Genomic DNA, 15,354 nt, shown 5'->3' with positions numbered 1-15,354 from the left:
CAATTGTGCTTGGCCTCAAAATACCACTACTGAGAAGTTATTTAGTTTGATTATGATTTTGCTTACGACTGTTGTTTCTTCCAGCAATGAAGACAGTCTATTCAAGTTTCCATATAGTTTCAAATTATTACTCACCTAACTAATGGTCAGTTTGAAAGATAAGTATGCACACAATGCTGATTCAGTGAAAGGGAAAGTGGAAAGACGACCTTTATACCGACCTTTATACCCCTCTTCTACCTTCAGCACGGCCCTCTTCCAGTAGGACTTGTAAGTCACACTGGGGAAGGAGTTTACTACATAGGTCTTGAGATAAAATTTTTAGCCCAAGCCCTTTTTCAAATGCTGATTATTGTTCCGAACCCCATGTATACTCAAAGTTGTCCAGTCAACAAGTATTAATTGCATAATTTCTTATATCCAGACATTGGAAGTAAAGAGATGGGGGCTGGTATCAAGAGGGGGTGTAACTGGACATGTCCTGGGCATGGGACAATGGATAGTTGTGGGTAGTTAAGAGGGCACAGGGGCTTCCCTGGTGGCGCAGTGGTTGAGAATCTGCCTGCCAGTGCAGGGGACACGGCTTCGAGCCCTGGTCTGGGAAGATCCCACATGCCATGGAGCAGCTAGGCCCGTGAGCCACAACTACTGAGCCTGTGCGTCTGGAGCTTGTGCTCTGCAACAAGAGAGGTCGCGACAGTGAGAGGCCCGCACACCGCGATGAAGAGTGGCCCCCACTTGCTGCAACTAGAGAAAGCCCACGCACAGAAACGAAGACCCAACACAGCCAAAAATAAATAAATAAATAAATAAAATTAAAAAAAAAAAAGAAGGCACAGAGAGGACAGTCCAGGCTAGAGGAGCCAAGAGCCACACACAGAGGGAGGATGAAACACGATGTAAGTGAGGCTATGGTGAGAAGACCAACATGGCTGGAATGGAGAACTCTTTTTAGAAAGTAGAGGGAGACTGCAAAACTCTGGAGGGTCTTGACTCATAACCAGAGACCTCACTGTGATGCTCAATAGAAAGCCATTGTTGGTTCTGGAGCAGGGGCATGACATAATGGAAGCAGTGTCTTAAGAGGATGAATGGGGGCATTGATTGTCCCAGAAGACTTGGAGAGGGAGACCCTGGAGACCACTGCTGAATGTTCCCGATGTTGAGGGGACACGTCTGCAGCTGCAGCTGTTCTCTGCTGTTGACTTCATCTTAAAGCAGTGACAGAAGCCCTTGTGGGTGGTTTTTATTAAAAAAAAACAAAAACATAAACCAGTTTGAGTTGGGTTTCTGTCTCTTCAGAATCAGAATCCTGATATTTGAATACTCTTCGGAGTTACGTGAGTTGCCTTAAGCTTTGAAGGAAAAGCAATGATTTAGGAAAACAGAATTGGGAGTAGATATAAAGAAGGTAGAAATGAATCACATGATTGTTCATGGGATCAGGTTAAAGGGGCACGTTGGGGCCACTGATGGCTGTGCTAAGCCATTCCTCCAGCCCTGGTATTGCAGCTGAGATTTAGGCACTGCTCTCTGCTATTGCAACGTGCTTGGGACTCGACAGAAATCGTTTCCAACTGGCAGAGCCCTTCCTCTGCAAGGACAGTATCTTTTTGTTGTTCTTTGGGCTCTTCTGGTTTTCAAATACAGTTTTTTACCTGCTAACAATATGTGTCTATTATATCTCAGACTAGATTTGCAAAGTCCCTCCCACCAAACATAACTTTCCTCTTGTGTTCCCTGTAACTATGCACGGTGGTGCTAATCTCCATTCCCCAGATAACCTCTGGGTTATCTTGAATGTTGCTCTCCAGTGCTTGCTCTCCCACCCATCCTGGTGTTATCCCTGGATTATCTCTCCAGTGCCGTGTCTACTTCCTGCCTTCAAACTCCTCCCCACATCTGCCTCTGCATTTTCTGACTCTAGTCTCCATCCCAGCACATCCCCATTCTTACACACTGATGCGAGTGTAACCCTCCAGGAGCACATATCTCATCAGGCCTCTCGTGATGCAGGTACAGGAAGAGGTGGACACTGAATAATATCTCATCCTCATCATTTCATTCCTTCTGTCTAAAAATCTTCAATTAATCCCTACTGCCAACCAAATGAAGTCTCAAAGCAGCGCTTTCTCATTAGGAATCAAACTTCACAACAATTTAATTTGCTTCTTTCTGCTGCCTTACTCCAGAAAAAAAATGCTAGGTTTTTCATCTGCCCCCCCTCCACCATTGGTTTTAACTATGCCTGATTTTAGTGGTAGTGGTACTTCATTATCTATAAAAATGTATTCATCCTGCCCTTTCTTGCTTACATATTCTAAACTTTCTGTCTCAACTTTCTGTTTTTTTTTCAACTTCCTGTTTTAATGGAACATACGAGTCAACTCACTTATAGTAACGCCCTGCTTCCCTCTCTTCCTCCTCCCCAATTTAAATAGGCATATCAGTCTTTCTCCTTCCTATTTTCATACATTTGCCTCTTTAAATAACACGTTGACCTAAATCTCTTGTTAAATTAATTTGACTCCCAACTTTTGAGAATAAGAAATTAGTAACCTCTGCCCTTCTTTCACTTTTTACCACTCCTGTTTTTTCTTTAATAATAACTTCTCCTTTTTTTCCTGTTTAGAATTCCTGCTCATTTGATATAAAAGTGCCTGGCTTACGGTGGTTTGTGACCACCTAGAGGGGTGGGATAGGGAAGGTGGGAGGGAGGGAGACGCAAGAGGGAAGAGATATGGGAACATATGTATAACTGAATCACTTTGTTACACAGCAGAAACTAACACACCATTGTAAAGCAATTATACTCCAATAAAGATTAAAAAAAAAAAGTGCCTGGCTTAAACATGTCTTGTGTTTCCCTCTTACTTTTTCTCTCTTTTGAATTTCTGTATCTTGATGCTATTTTCCAACCCTTTGATTAAATAAATAGGTCTCGTTGAGAAGGTAATATTTGAGTAAAAACTCAAAGGAAAAGAGGGAGAGAGCCACATGGCTTTATGGGGGCAACAGCGTTCCAGGCAGAGGGAATAACCAGTGCACAGATTTTCTTGTGGGAGCGTGGAGTGAGAAAAGGGGGTCAGAGAGATGAGATGGGGCAGACAGGGCAGGTCATGAAGTACCATGTAGGCTATTAGGGATTTGGACTCTGAGAGAACTGAGGAGTCAAGGAAGGTTTCCTTTTCCATAATATTGTGATCTGTTTTAGGAGTTCTATCTTCTTTCTGAAGATATTAATTAGAAGGTTTGGGTGTTTTGTTTTTCTTGTTTGCTTGTTTGTTTCCTTCTGTTTTCTGAAGTCAATTTTCTAAGGGTTTTACTTTCTTGTTTATCTTGGTCTTTTCTTTAAGACTTCAGATTTTCTTCAAGGGTCTGGCAATCCTTTGCTGTCATTTCATATTTAAGAATGAGGGACTAGAGGGAAAAAATAAGGGATTAGAGTAGTTTTGGAAGAATATGAATAGGGAGTTGATACTTAGCTTGGGACCACTTTATTCAAAATGGAAGGAAGAGAAGGGATTTACTCTGGAGTTCCAGCCCCCTTCTTAGGTACCCTGATTTTCTGCAGCTAAGTTATTCAGTTTTTTAAATTGACAACCCTTCTGATATGTTTTCCTCACAAGCTAAGTAGTTGACTGTCTGCCATTTGTGTCTTGAGGATGGGGGTGTGGGCAAGGTGAGAGGTGGGCAGAAATTTCTCACACACACACACCTTTAATTTAGTCTAATGTTTTCGGCAACTTCTTACATCCTCCTCCTATAGCACCTTATTGGACTCTGTCAAACAGATCAGTATTCTCTTATCTTCCACTTATACCCAAATTCTGAAATACAGCTTCCTCTGCTTTGCTGCATGAGTTAATATTTACTTTCTACTTTCCATTTTTCAGAAATTTGGGGAAATTACTCTTCTGCTGATGGTTTCCCACCATAATTGTAAGCAGGATTACTACTTCTTTTATAAATCTTCATCTTAACAGGCCTCGGAAAGGAGAGGCAAACATCTGTGCTCCTGTTCTCCATCCTGGACTGGGAAGCCTTTTGGGTTTTCATCACAGGTTTTGACAAAACCAAAGAATACTGTGTTTTCGGCATTCCTTTTTTAAAAAATCTGCCAGTAAGCCTATCAAGAAAAAAGAGAAACTTAATTTGTCATTAACATTTTATTTTAACATTATGCTGGGCCCTAATATCCATTTAACTTTTCTAAATGTTTATTTATTTAAAAAGTCAATTCTAGGATATTGCCAAGAATTGGTGATGCAGTTATAAGAATTGTTTTCCCTGAATGTTTCAATCAGCAACGCATTAGAAAAATTGGCATAATGTACATACGAACAGCTAATTTACAAAACAGGAAATTAAAAACACTCTTAAATATAAGAAAATACACTCAACCTTACTCATCAGGAGAGAGATGTAAATCAAAACTATAATGGGACTTTTTTTTTTTTTTTACCTCTTAGATATGTAGAGGTCAAAAAGTTTAACACTAATCATTGGTAAAATTGTTATTCTATGTGCTAGGTACTCTACTAAGCACTCTGAATTGTTTTTTGGGGTTTTAAAAAATATTTATTTCATTTATTTTTTTCTTCTATTTATTTACTTATTTTTTGCTGCATCAGGACTTAGTCGCCGCACACAGGATCTTTTTCATTACGGCTCGCGGTCTGCTCGGGTTTCTCTCTAGTTGCAGCACGTGGGCTTCTCTCTAGTTGTGGCGTGCGGGTTTTCTCTTTCTAGTTGTGGCGCACAGGCTCCAGAGCGCATGGGCTCTCTAGTTGAGGTGCACGAGCTCAGTAGTTGTGGTGTGCTGGCTTAGTTGCCCCACAGGATGTGGGATCTTAGTTCCCCGACCAGGGATCGAATCCACGTCCCCTGCATTGGAAGGTGGATTCTTTACCACTGGACCACCAGGGGAGTCCCTGAATTGTTTTTTAAGTGTAACACTTTAGTAAGAATGTGTAAACACTGCTACATATTATGGGTGTGGGTCACAAAACCTTTTACTAAAGGCAATTTGGCAATAACTATAAATTTTTCTTTAATTTGTGTACATTTTAACACAGCAGTTTCATTTCCAGGAAGTTATCCTAGGGATATATTCACACATAATAAAACATAAGGACATTCTTTGCAGTGTTGTCTGTATTAGTGATAAGACTGAAATCACCTAAATGCCCATCCATAAGGAACTGGTTAAATTTTGTAAGCCATTACAGTGGAACTCTATGCAGTCATTAAAAAGAACGAGGAAGCTCTATGGTACTAATAGGGAAAGAACACCAAGTTAGTTTCCAAAAAGGGGGCGGGGGGTGTCTAGAATAACATGCTATCACTTGTGCTTAAAAGTACACTCATATGCATTCAGACTCCCTGGAAGTACACACAGGAGCTGGGAACAGTAGGTGCCTCTGGAGAGAAACAGGGCCAGCATAGAACAGGGGTGGGTAGGAGGGAGATTTGTTGTAACTTTTGAATTGTGTTGTTGTGCTTCTAGTACCTATTCAGAAATAAATATGTAGATCAATAAATACAATGTAAAATTTCCAAAGATATCCTTATATCAGAATTGTAAATGAAAGACTGTTCTTCCTGATTTAGAAAAATCTAGTTGGGAGACTGAGTTGACTTTGCAGTTGGAGAGGCTTAGGGGTCTTGGAGAGGTCCTGGTCTCTATCACCAGTTCCTGCACCTTCTGCACCCCATTCTGCTTCCTGCTTTTGGTGACTGTGTTGTCTCTGTTTCTACTATGGCTGCTGCCCAGCAGCCCCCAGAGTCCTCCTCTGTCCCTATAGCCCATCTCTCAGCTTCCCAAGTATTGCCACCCTTGCCTGCCAGCCAGGCAGCCACCAAGTGGGCAGCGCACCAAAAACAAGAGTCTTTCAGGCTACAGATCTTGGCGAGTCCAGGTGCAGCCTAGTTTTCAGTACAGGGTTTCCATCCCATTTCCAGGATTTTATCTTCTGGGGATCCTCTGGTGAAACATATCCTATCTTCAAGTCACTTCTTAACCTTTGTTGGTCAAGACTGTGGTTTTGAGTAATGATAATCAGGGAGTTTTTTAAATGACAGTGGGTGTAAAACTATCTCACTGGTACTACCATAAAGGAGTTTAGTGACCTTTGTTATGCCTAAGCTTAGACTAATTTAACTTGAAGGTAGACAAGCACAGGTTTGTAACTAGGTTGTAACTAGGAAGGAGCACAGCTTCCTGGACTGAACCACAGTGAGGCACTTGTTTGCATCTACCTGAAATACAGCTTATTCACTCACCTGAGATAGAACCTAATTATCACTTACACGTGATGATGCCTGCGTACAACACATCTTCAACAGGAGAGGCAAGGGGCCTGGGAGATGGATATGACAGAACAGAGGAGTGCTGAGTTTACTCTAACTCAGACTCTTTTCAGGAGGAATGATAGTTGACCCCATGTAAGAATTCTAATTCTGAAAAATGGTGAAATCTGAATCAAGTCATCGTCAGACTAATGACGTCTAGGAAGTGAGGAATATTGGACTGTTGATAGGGATTGTCCAACCTGTTTTTTACTTATAGATTGTGGTGCAACAGTGTGTGGCAGTGTCTTGTTGAAACCAGCACTTCCTAGCTGGTAATAAAAATGCTGTTGCCTAGTTGGTAAAGTCAGGCTTGGTTGGTTTAAGTGTGTCTATCTCACTGCTCTGAAATTCCTGCTTAGAAGCTTTCAGGGCCCATAACTGATGCTTACATTGGGTTGGAGATAGGAGAAGAAATAACCTGCCAAAGCCAAGTGAAGGTGGATCCCATGTTCCCAGCATCTTCTGCTGCTTCTGTGCTTCCTTAAAACTGTCACTCATTTTTTAAAATAAATTTATTTATTTTACTTATTTATTTTTGGCTGCGTTGGGTCTTCGTCGCTGTGAGCAGGCTGTCTCTAGCTGCGGTGAGCGGGGCTACTCTGTTGCAGTGCACGGACTTCTCATTGCGTTGGCTTCTCTTTGTAGAGCACGGGCTCTAGGCATGTGGGCTCAGTAGTTGTGGCTCACGGGCTCAGTAGTTGTGGTTCACGGGTTCTAGAGCGCAGGCTCAGTAGTTGTGGCTCATGGACTTAGTTGCTCCGTGGCATGTGGGATCTTCCCAGACCAAGGCTCGAACCCATGTCCCCTACATTGGCAGGCGGATTCTTAACCACTGCGCCACCAGGGAAGCCCCCAAGCTGATTTATTTTCATGACTTAAGTGAGATCTGTTATTTCATCTCCCTTGTCAATGAGAGTTCAGCTTCACTGCCAGTAACTTTAAAGTTACTGAGAGGCCTTGCAAAAGTGGTCTGTTTCTTCTCCTATGCCCTCCTCACTCAAACACAGGTGAGCCTCTGCTCTTCGGATCCTAGCAGTTTCAGTTTGCTGCCAACAAGACCTCCGTGGTAGGGGTGTTCCAGGAATCATCTCACCTGTGTTGGGAATTAACTTGCTTGAGTTCCGTAGCATCTTTGAGTAAACAAAAACCTAAAGTTGAATTGGCCCATTGATGAATTTCACTTCTGATTTGGATGCTGCAGAATTAATCCCACATCAGTCAACACTGATAAATGACCACACTGAGCAAAATGCTGAGCTGAGTGCTGTGGAAAAAAACAGAAGTTCCCTGCTTCCCGTAGTTGGATCATTAATTGATGAGGGGCCTAGTGAGTTATAGAGCCAGCAGCAGCAGAGCTGAGGTGATGGGATGGGAGGCTCTGTGGAGCTTGTGCCCGCTGGGGAGGGCTTTCCAGGGCAGAACCAGTGCTGGAGACCAGGAGCCAGTCTAGGGAAGAGAAGGGTGGAGACTCTGTACATCATCGGATGAATGGATAAAGAAGATGTGGCACATATATACAAAGGAATATTACTCAGCCATAAAAAGAAACGAAATTGAGTTATTTGTAGTGAGGTGGATGGACCTAGAGTCTGTCATACAGAGTGAAGTAAGTCAGAAAGAGAAAGACAAATACCGTATGCTAACACATATATATGGAATCTAAGGGGAAAAAAAATTTCATGAAGAACCTAGGGGTAAGACGGGAATAAAGACACAGACCTACTAGAGAATGGACTTGAGGATATGAGGAGGGGGAAGGGTGAGCTGTGACAAAGTGAGAGAGTGGCATGGACATATATACACTACCAAACATAAAATAGATAGCTAGTGGGAAGCAGCCGCATAGCACAGGGAGATCAGCTCGGTGCTTTGTGAGCACCCAGATGGGTGGGATAGGGAGGGTGGGAGGGAGGGAGATGCAAGAGGGAAGAGATATGGTAACATATGTATATGTATAACTGATTCACTTTATTATAAAGCAGAAACTAACACACCATTGTAAAGCAATTATACTCCAATAAAGATGTTTTTTAAAAAGTCATTTTAATCTGCACATACCTGAATGCTCTGTCATTGAAAGACAATTGTGTGGGTGGGTTGACCTAGAGGCAGGCTCTGTAATCTTGTCAGTGCTAAGCTAGGGGCGCTGCATCAGGACCACCCACTTGGTGAGGGATGAGTGCCCAGCACTGCACACAAGTGCCTGGCCAGGAAGGGCGGGGCAAGGAGGGGCTGAAATTCAGCCACTTCGCTTCCTCTGCTCCTTGGTGCTGGGCTCTTTCTGCCCAGAGCAAGGGGCACCATTTCTCTGCCAAGTCCTGTGTCGGTAGGGCTACATCCAGACAGACAGCACCTTTTTATGAGTGCTTCTGGCCGGGCATGGCTCTTTCTGAGTCTTCAAGGGTGCTGTGCAGGACAGCTACCGTGCTGCCTCTAAGTCTGAATCTGCCCCTGCATTGCATAGAATTCCGTAAATATTTGAATGAATGCTGAGGTGGATTATTGAAGTTACACACACACTTCATCTCCCTACTTACAGAGGGAGTCGTGGATTTCTTTTTTTTTTTGTGGCTTATTGTATTTCAATTTACTTGACTAGTTTGTGGAAACTTGTTGAAGAGATTTTCTGATTTACTTTCTTTTAACCATTTTTTTCCCTTGAAGTATAATTTACAATGTATTAGTTTCAGGTGTACAGCAAAGTGATTCAGATATATATATGTACTTTTTCAGATTCTTTTCCATTATAGGTTATTATAAGATATTGAATACAGTTCCCTGTGCTATACAGTAGGTACGTGTTGTTTATTTTATATATAGTAGTGTGAATCTGTTAATCCCAAACTCCTAATTTATCTCCACCACCCACCCTTCTGCTCCCACTGCTATCCCCTTTGGTTACCATAAGTTTATTTTCTGTCTGTGAGTCTGTTTCTGTTTTGTAAATAAGTTCATTTGAGTGGATTTCTTTTTCTTTCTTTCTTTTTTTTTTTTTTTAGTTTATTGTATTCAATTTACTTGACTGGTTTGTGGAAACTTTTTTTTTTTTTTGAAAAACCTATTTACTTTTCCAAGTATTATTCCAAATACATGCTTTACAGGCTACTATGGGTCAGAAACATTCTGTAGAAGAAATTATTTTGATAGACATTGGAAATAATTTTAATAGAAGAAAAAGCTCGTATTTATCTAGATGTGGCTATGTTCCACAGGAAGATTTCGACGTCTAAGGTGCAACGACAAAATGACTGTGGCTTTTCTTGCCACTCAGAATATTGACAATCTTCCCTTAGAGCCTACTTTTTTTTTAATATCAAAATCTAATAAGCCAAATTTATTCAAGAAAAGTTATATCCATTTTCCTTTAACCTTCTTAATCTACCAAGGACAGTAACTTATGTAAAAGCATGCCTGTTTTTTCCTTTAGAGCTTCTTTTTTCTTTTTTTGTGTATACATATATCCCCTCCCTCTTGGACCTCCTTCCCCCCACCCCGTCCCACCCATCTAGGTCATCACAGAGCACCGAGCTGAGCTTCCTGTGCTTTGTAGCATGTACCCACTAGCTATCTATTTTATGCATAGTAGTGTATGTATGTCAATCCTAATCTCCCAATTCGGCCCACCCTCACCTTCCCACCCTGTGTCCACATGTCTGTTCTCTACATCTGCATCTCTGTTCCTGCCCTGCAAATAGGTTCATCTGTACCATTTTTCTAGATTCCACATATACACGTTAATATACGATATTTGTTTTTCTCTTTCTGGCTTAGTTCACTCTGTATGACAGACTGTAGGTCCATCCACATCTCTACAAATGACCCAATTTCGTTCCTTTTTATGGCTAATATTCCATTGTATATATGTGCCACATCTTCTTTATCCATTCATCTGTCTGTGGACATTTAGGTTATTTCCATGTCTTGGCTATTGTAAATAGTGCTGCAGTGAACATTGGGGTACATGTGTCCTTCTGAGTTATGGTTTCCTCAGGGTATATGCCCAGTAGGGGCATTGCTGTGTCGTATGGTAGTTGTATTTTTAGTTTTTTAAGGAACCTCCATACTGTTCTCCATAGTGGCTGTATCAGTTTACATTCCCACCAATAGTGTAAGACGGTTCCCTTTTCTCCACACCCTCTCCAGCATTTGTTGTTTGTAGATTTTTGATGATGGCCATTCTGACTGGTGTGAGGTGATAACTAACTATAGTTTTGATATGCATTCCTCTAATAATTAGTGATGTTGAGCATCCTTTCATGTGCCCCTTGGCCATCTGTATGTCCTCCTTGGAGAGATGTCTATTTAGGTCTTCTGCCCATTTTTGGATTGGGTTGTTTGTTTTTTTGATATGGAGCTGCATGTGCTGCTTGTATATTTTGGAGATTAATCCTTTGTTGCTTCCTTTGCAATTATTTCCTCCCATTCTGAGGGTTGTCTTTTCATCTTGTTTATGATTTCCTTTGCTATGCAAAAGCTTTTAAGTTTAATTAGGTCCCATTTGTTTATTTTGTTATTTTCATTACTCTAGGAGGGGGGTAAAAAAAGATCTTGCTGTGGTTTATGTCAAACTGTTTTTCCTATGTTTTTCTCTAAGAGTTTTATAGTGTCTGGTCTTCCATTTAGGTCTTTAATCCATTTTGAGTTGTTTTTGTTTTTATTTTTGTTTTTTGCGGTACGCAGGCCTCTCACTGTTGTGGCCTCTCCCGTTGCGGAGCACAGGCTCCGGACGCGCAGGGTCAGCAGCCATGGCTCACGGGCCCAGCCGCTCCGCAGCATGAGGGATCCTCCCGGACCGGGGCACGAACCCGTGTCCCCTGCTTCGGCAGGCGGACTCTCAACCACTGCGCCACCAGGGAAGCCCCGAGTTTACTTTTGTGTATGGTGTTAGGTAGGTGTTAGGTGTTAGTTGGGTGTCAAGTAGACAGTATACTGACCTTTAGAAGTAGGGCTGCAATGGACAAGGGGGTGGTGGATTGTCAAGCATCAGAATGAATTCAACTTAAGAACAAACTGGCTCTGATCCCAGCCAACCCCAGAGTCTAGCCAGAGGCCCATTAGAAATAAATGCAAACTGTAGTATCGCTTTTACAAGGTTGTGCCACTCTACACTGTTAAATCTAATCAATCCATGTTAAAGCTAAGCACACTCCCATTATTAGCTCAGTCCTCACCGTATCCCATTTCTATGAAGGCTCCTATAGAAACTTTTTAAAGAGATTTTCTGATTTACTTTTTTTGATAACATTTTTTTTCCTTGAAGTATAGTTAATTTACAGTGTTGTGTTAGATTCAGGTGTACAGCAAAGTGATTCAGAGATATATCTATATATATACACACACATATATGTGTACTTTTTCAGATTCTTTTCCATTATGGGTTAGTACAAGATACCGAACATAGTTTCCTGTGCTGTACAGTAGGTGCGTGTTGTTTTTTTTTTTTTTTTTTTTTTTTTTTTTTTTTTGTTTGGGGCCCCCCCCCGTTTTGGCCCTCCCCTTTTTTTTTTTTTTTTTTTTTTTTTTTTTTGTGGTATGCGGGCCTCTCACAGTTGTGGCCTCTCCCGTTGCGGAGCACAGGCTCCGTACACGCAGGCTCAGTGGCCATGGCTCACGGGCCCAGCCGCTCCGCGGCATGTGGGATCTTCCCGGCCGGGGCACGAACCCACGTCCCCTGCATTGGCAGGCGGACTCTCAACCACTGCGCCACCAGGGAAGCCCCTATTTTATGTATAGTAGTGTGAATCTCTTAATCCCAAACTCCTAATTTATCTCCACCACCCACCCCTCTGCCCCCACTGCCATCCCCTTTGGTAACTGTAAGTTTATTTTCTATGTCTGTGAGTCTGTTTCTGTTTTGTAAATAAGTTCACTTGAGTGGATTTCTTATGCTTTTGAAGAATAGGAGTAATGTGTGTGTCTTGGGGGATAGAGGGATGTGCTCAAAGGGCCCTTAACAGTTCTATAATTCTTGGAGTCCATAAATTAAATTAAATTCTTGGAGTCCATAAATTTGATATTAAAATAAATCTTCTAGGGCTTCCCTGGTGGCACAGTGGTTGAGAGTCCGCCTGCCGATGCAGGGGACACGGGTTCGTGCCCGGTCTGGGAAGATCCCACATGCCGCAGAGCGGCTGGGCCCGTGAGCCATGGCCACTGAGCCTGCGCGTCCAGAGCCTGTGCTCCACAATGGGAGAGGCCACAACAGTGAGAGGCCCGCGTACCACAAAAAAATATAAATAAATAAACAAAATAAATCTTCTATTTTAAACCAAAGCAATGTTTTCATTTTAATGTTTCAAGGCTTTCCATGTACCTTTTATCACATAATGCAATTCACTTATGTACTGAGTCCTTTTAATGTACATAAGTGCTTTAAGTACTTTGAAAAGAACTGAAGAAATAGAAGGTTGGGCCTATGTCCTCAGATGTTAACCTACCTAGAAAAGGAGAAATGCAGAATGAGAGTATCAACCACTCGTAGGGATTATTACTTGGATACCTTTCAGACATACCTGGTTTTGATTTTGACACGACAGTAGGACTCCCAATGTGGGCTGGAATTTCCATGCGCTGTGAAAAGTGGTAAGCAAGCAACCACAAAGGTTCAAGTAACCAATAACATTTCCTGCCTGCGAGGTTTTTTGCAGGTGAAGATACCAAATGGGTGGTAAGTTAGGATTAAAATTAGCTAAACTGTCACAGCAATGCTGTCTTCCTTTACACTCAGCCACCGTGGAGTTCTCATGGTCTAGAAGTATGTTTTGTGAGTCTTCTGCTGTGCAGGCTGACACCAAAGAAGGTCTGATCCATGCTACCACCTTGTGTTCTCCCTGGCCACATTCCTTCCTCTCCTTCCATGTTGAAATGGTTTCCTCTGATCCCGAGACTGAGGGAGCTCACCTGTGTCCACTGCACTGGCCGTCCTCCATCTGTTAATGGTTCAGCGTGCTGACCCTCTGATTTACTGTCTCCTCTACTCCCTTTTTCACCAAGGTCAGACATAGTTTTCCAAAAGCCTACTGAGTGCGATTATATACCCGCACTATCCTAGACCTCGTGGTCAGTATAAAAATCAATGAGATTCTTCTCCCCAGCCTGGGGCTCCCACACTGAAGAGCTAGTAAGAGGGCTCGGAGGGTAGATGCGTGGCTGGGGGGTGGATGGATGCGAAGAAAGAAACTATGAGAATGGGCACGTACACAAAGGCCTCTCGGATGGGCAGACCTGAGTTTGAATCCCAACTCAGACAGGTATTAGTTCTGCAAACTCGGGCAAGAAATTCACTATGTGAGAGCCTCAGATTCCTAGTCTGTGAAATGGGAGTAATAATTCCCACCTAGCCTGGGTGGTGGTGCGGATTAGAGAGTGTAATTGCTGAGAGAAGCGCTTGGTGAAATTAGCAAGCACCCAAACCAGGACCTATATAGCTACAACAAAAGATGATAAGTGATGTAAGTGCAAACAGACGGGGTGGGAGCGGCCAGCAGAAAGGCTCACAGCTGGCAGGAGGCCGCACGTGAGCTCGTGCACAGGTCAGGGGCCCTCCCAGCTTCTGGGTGATCTTCCACCTCCATGCTGGGCTGGGCAGAGCCAGGCAGCGCAGGGCCCACGGGCCGCATACCTGGGAGACAGAAAGTCCCTCCAAAGTTGGACATTTACCTGCACATAAACCTGCACGTGTATCTGGAGCAGGCATGACCCAGAGCTCCACCCCCTGGGGCACCAGCTGAGGGGGCAGAATGGAGGGATGGAAAGGGCACCGCTGTCCTTCAGCCAGTCCCGGGCATTGAAGATCATTCCACTCTCCAGAAAGCGAGGTCACGTCATCGTTTTTCCCTCCCCCCACTCTGGATATCTAAGGTGAAGTGTTTTCTCCAGCTCAGAGGCTGAGAATGGTGTGGAGGAGAAAAAGAAGGTCTGCAGGTCGCCAGCAGCCCTGTCCCCTGCTCTGTCCAGCGAGACCGAGCCTGCAGACCCGAAGAGAATCATTTCCCTGCGGTGAGTCCTCACCTTGACTCTGTTCTTTTCACCTTTCGGGGAGGAGGGGTTGCTGGGAGGAGCTGGTGTTTCTAGTTTTATGGTGATGGTTAACAGTGAAGATCTCCTACAAGCAGATGACACCCCTGAGAAAGAAGTGGGGTGTTTTTCCTTGATATCCAGGCACTGGCACCTGCCTTCCTTTCTCAGCTCTTCCCGCCAGCCTCTCTTCTCCTTCCCACTGCAGCCTTCTGCAGAATTTCTGCCCCTTTCTGAAAGCACTGATTTTGCTACATGATAAAGCTGGGGTAGGCCCCTCTCTGGCATGGAGTTAGAAGAACCTGGAAAGGCTGCCAGGGTTGCTGCTGAGGCCGCCCAGGTTGGATTGTCTGCTCGGCCTGTGGGTGTGCACACCTGCTGTCTCACTTTCCTGGCAGCCACGGAAAAGAGCGGAGGGAAACCCTGCCTGGGATCCCCGGGCGGGGTGTGCACATCTCCCTGGGCTGCCCATTTCCTGGGGCCGGTGCTGGAAGCTGGGCTCAGTTTGGTCGTGGGGCTGTGAGGGGACAGGCGGTTTGAGATGTGGAGCTCTGGTCCCCGTCACTCTCAGGGGCACCAATTATGTGCTTGCTTTCACTTGGAAGGAAGAAGTAGGAACTTCAAGTTGCTTTTCTTCCCTTAAAAGAGAATGGTTAAGCCAGTGATCAATTACAGGTAACTGTGGCCATTTTATCCACACCAAGTGGAGGAGTAATAGCTCTCCTCCCCATATTAGAACTGTCAGAACTCCTACCTTCTACGTCTTTTGTCCTCTGCTAAAGGATGATTAAATAACTCCTGCTTTTCCCTTCCTTCCTGGCTACCCAGCCCACGGCTTCTCTGCAAATCTATACCTCACTCAGGATCAAGCATAAGTCTTCACTCTGCCCCCAGATTTTTCTATTCTATCACTCCCAATTCTGTCTCCATCTTTTCTGCATGACTGTTTTAAAGCATCTCACTTTTTTTTTTTTTTTTTTTTTT

General features: G+C 43.5%; 1 protein-coding gene across 2 annotated transcripts in view; it reads left to right on the top strand.

Moving 5' to 3' along the window:
• Nucleotides 1-15,354, top strand: part of GRAMD2B (GRAM domain containing 2B) — a 110,723-nt gene that overhangs the window by 71,043 nt on the left and 24,326 nt on the right. For both annotated transcript variants that reach the window (XM_024757152.1, XM_024757153.1), the window contains exon 2: nt 14,233-14,352. In XM_024757152.1, the coding sequence (XP_024612920.1) occupies nt 14,233-14,352 (120 nt within the window). The remainder of the gene's footprint in view (nt 1-14,232; nt 14,353-15,354) is intronic.

The sequence above is a fragment of the Neophocaena asiaeorientalis genome, unplaced genomic scaffold (genome assembly GCF_003031525.2).
Source record: "Neophocaena asiaeorientalis asiaeorientalis breed wild unplaced genomic scaffold, Neophocaena_asiaeorientalis_V1.1 scaffold149, whole genome shotgun sequence".
NCBI lineage: Eukaryota > Metazoa > Chordata > Mammalia > Artiodactyla > Phocoenidae > Neophocaena > Neophocaena asiaeorientalis.
The sequence above is the reverse complement of the archived record's forward strand: the minus strand, read 5'-3'. Positions and strand labels throughout refer to the sequence as shown.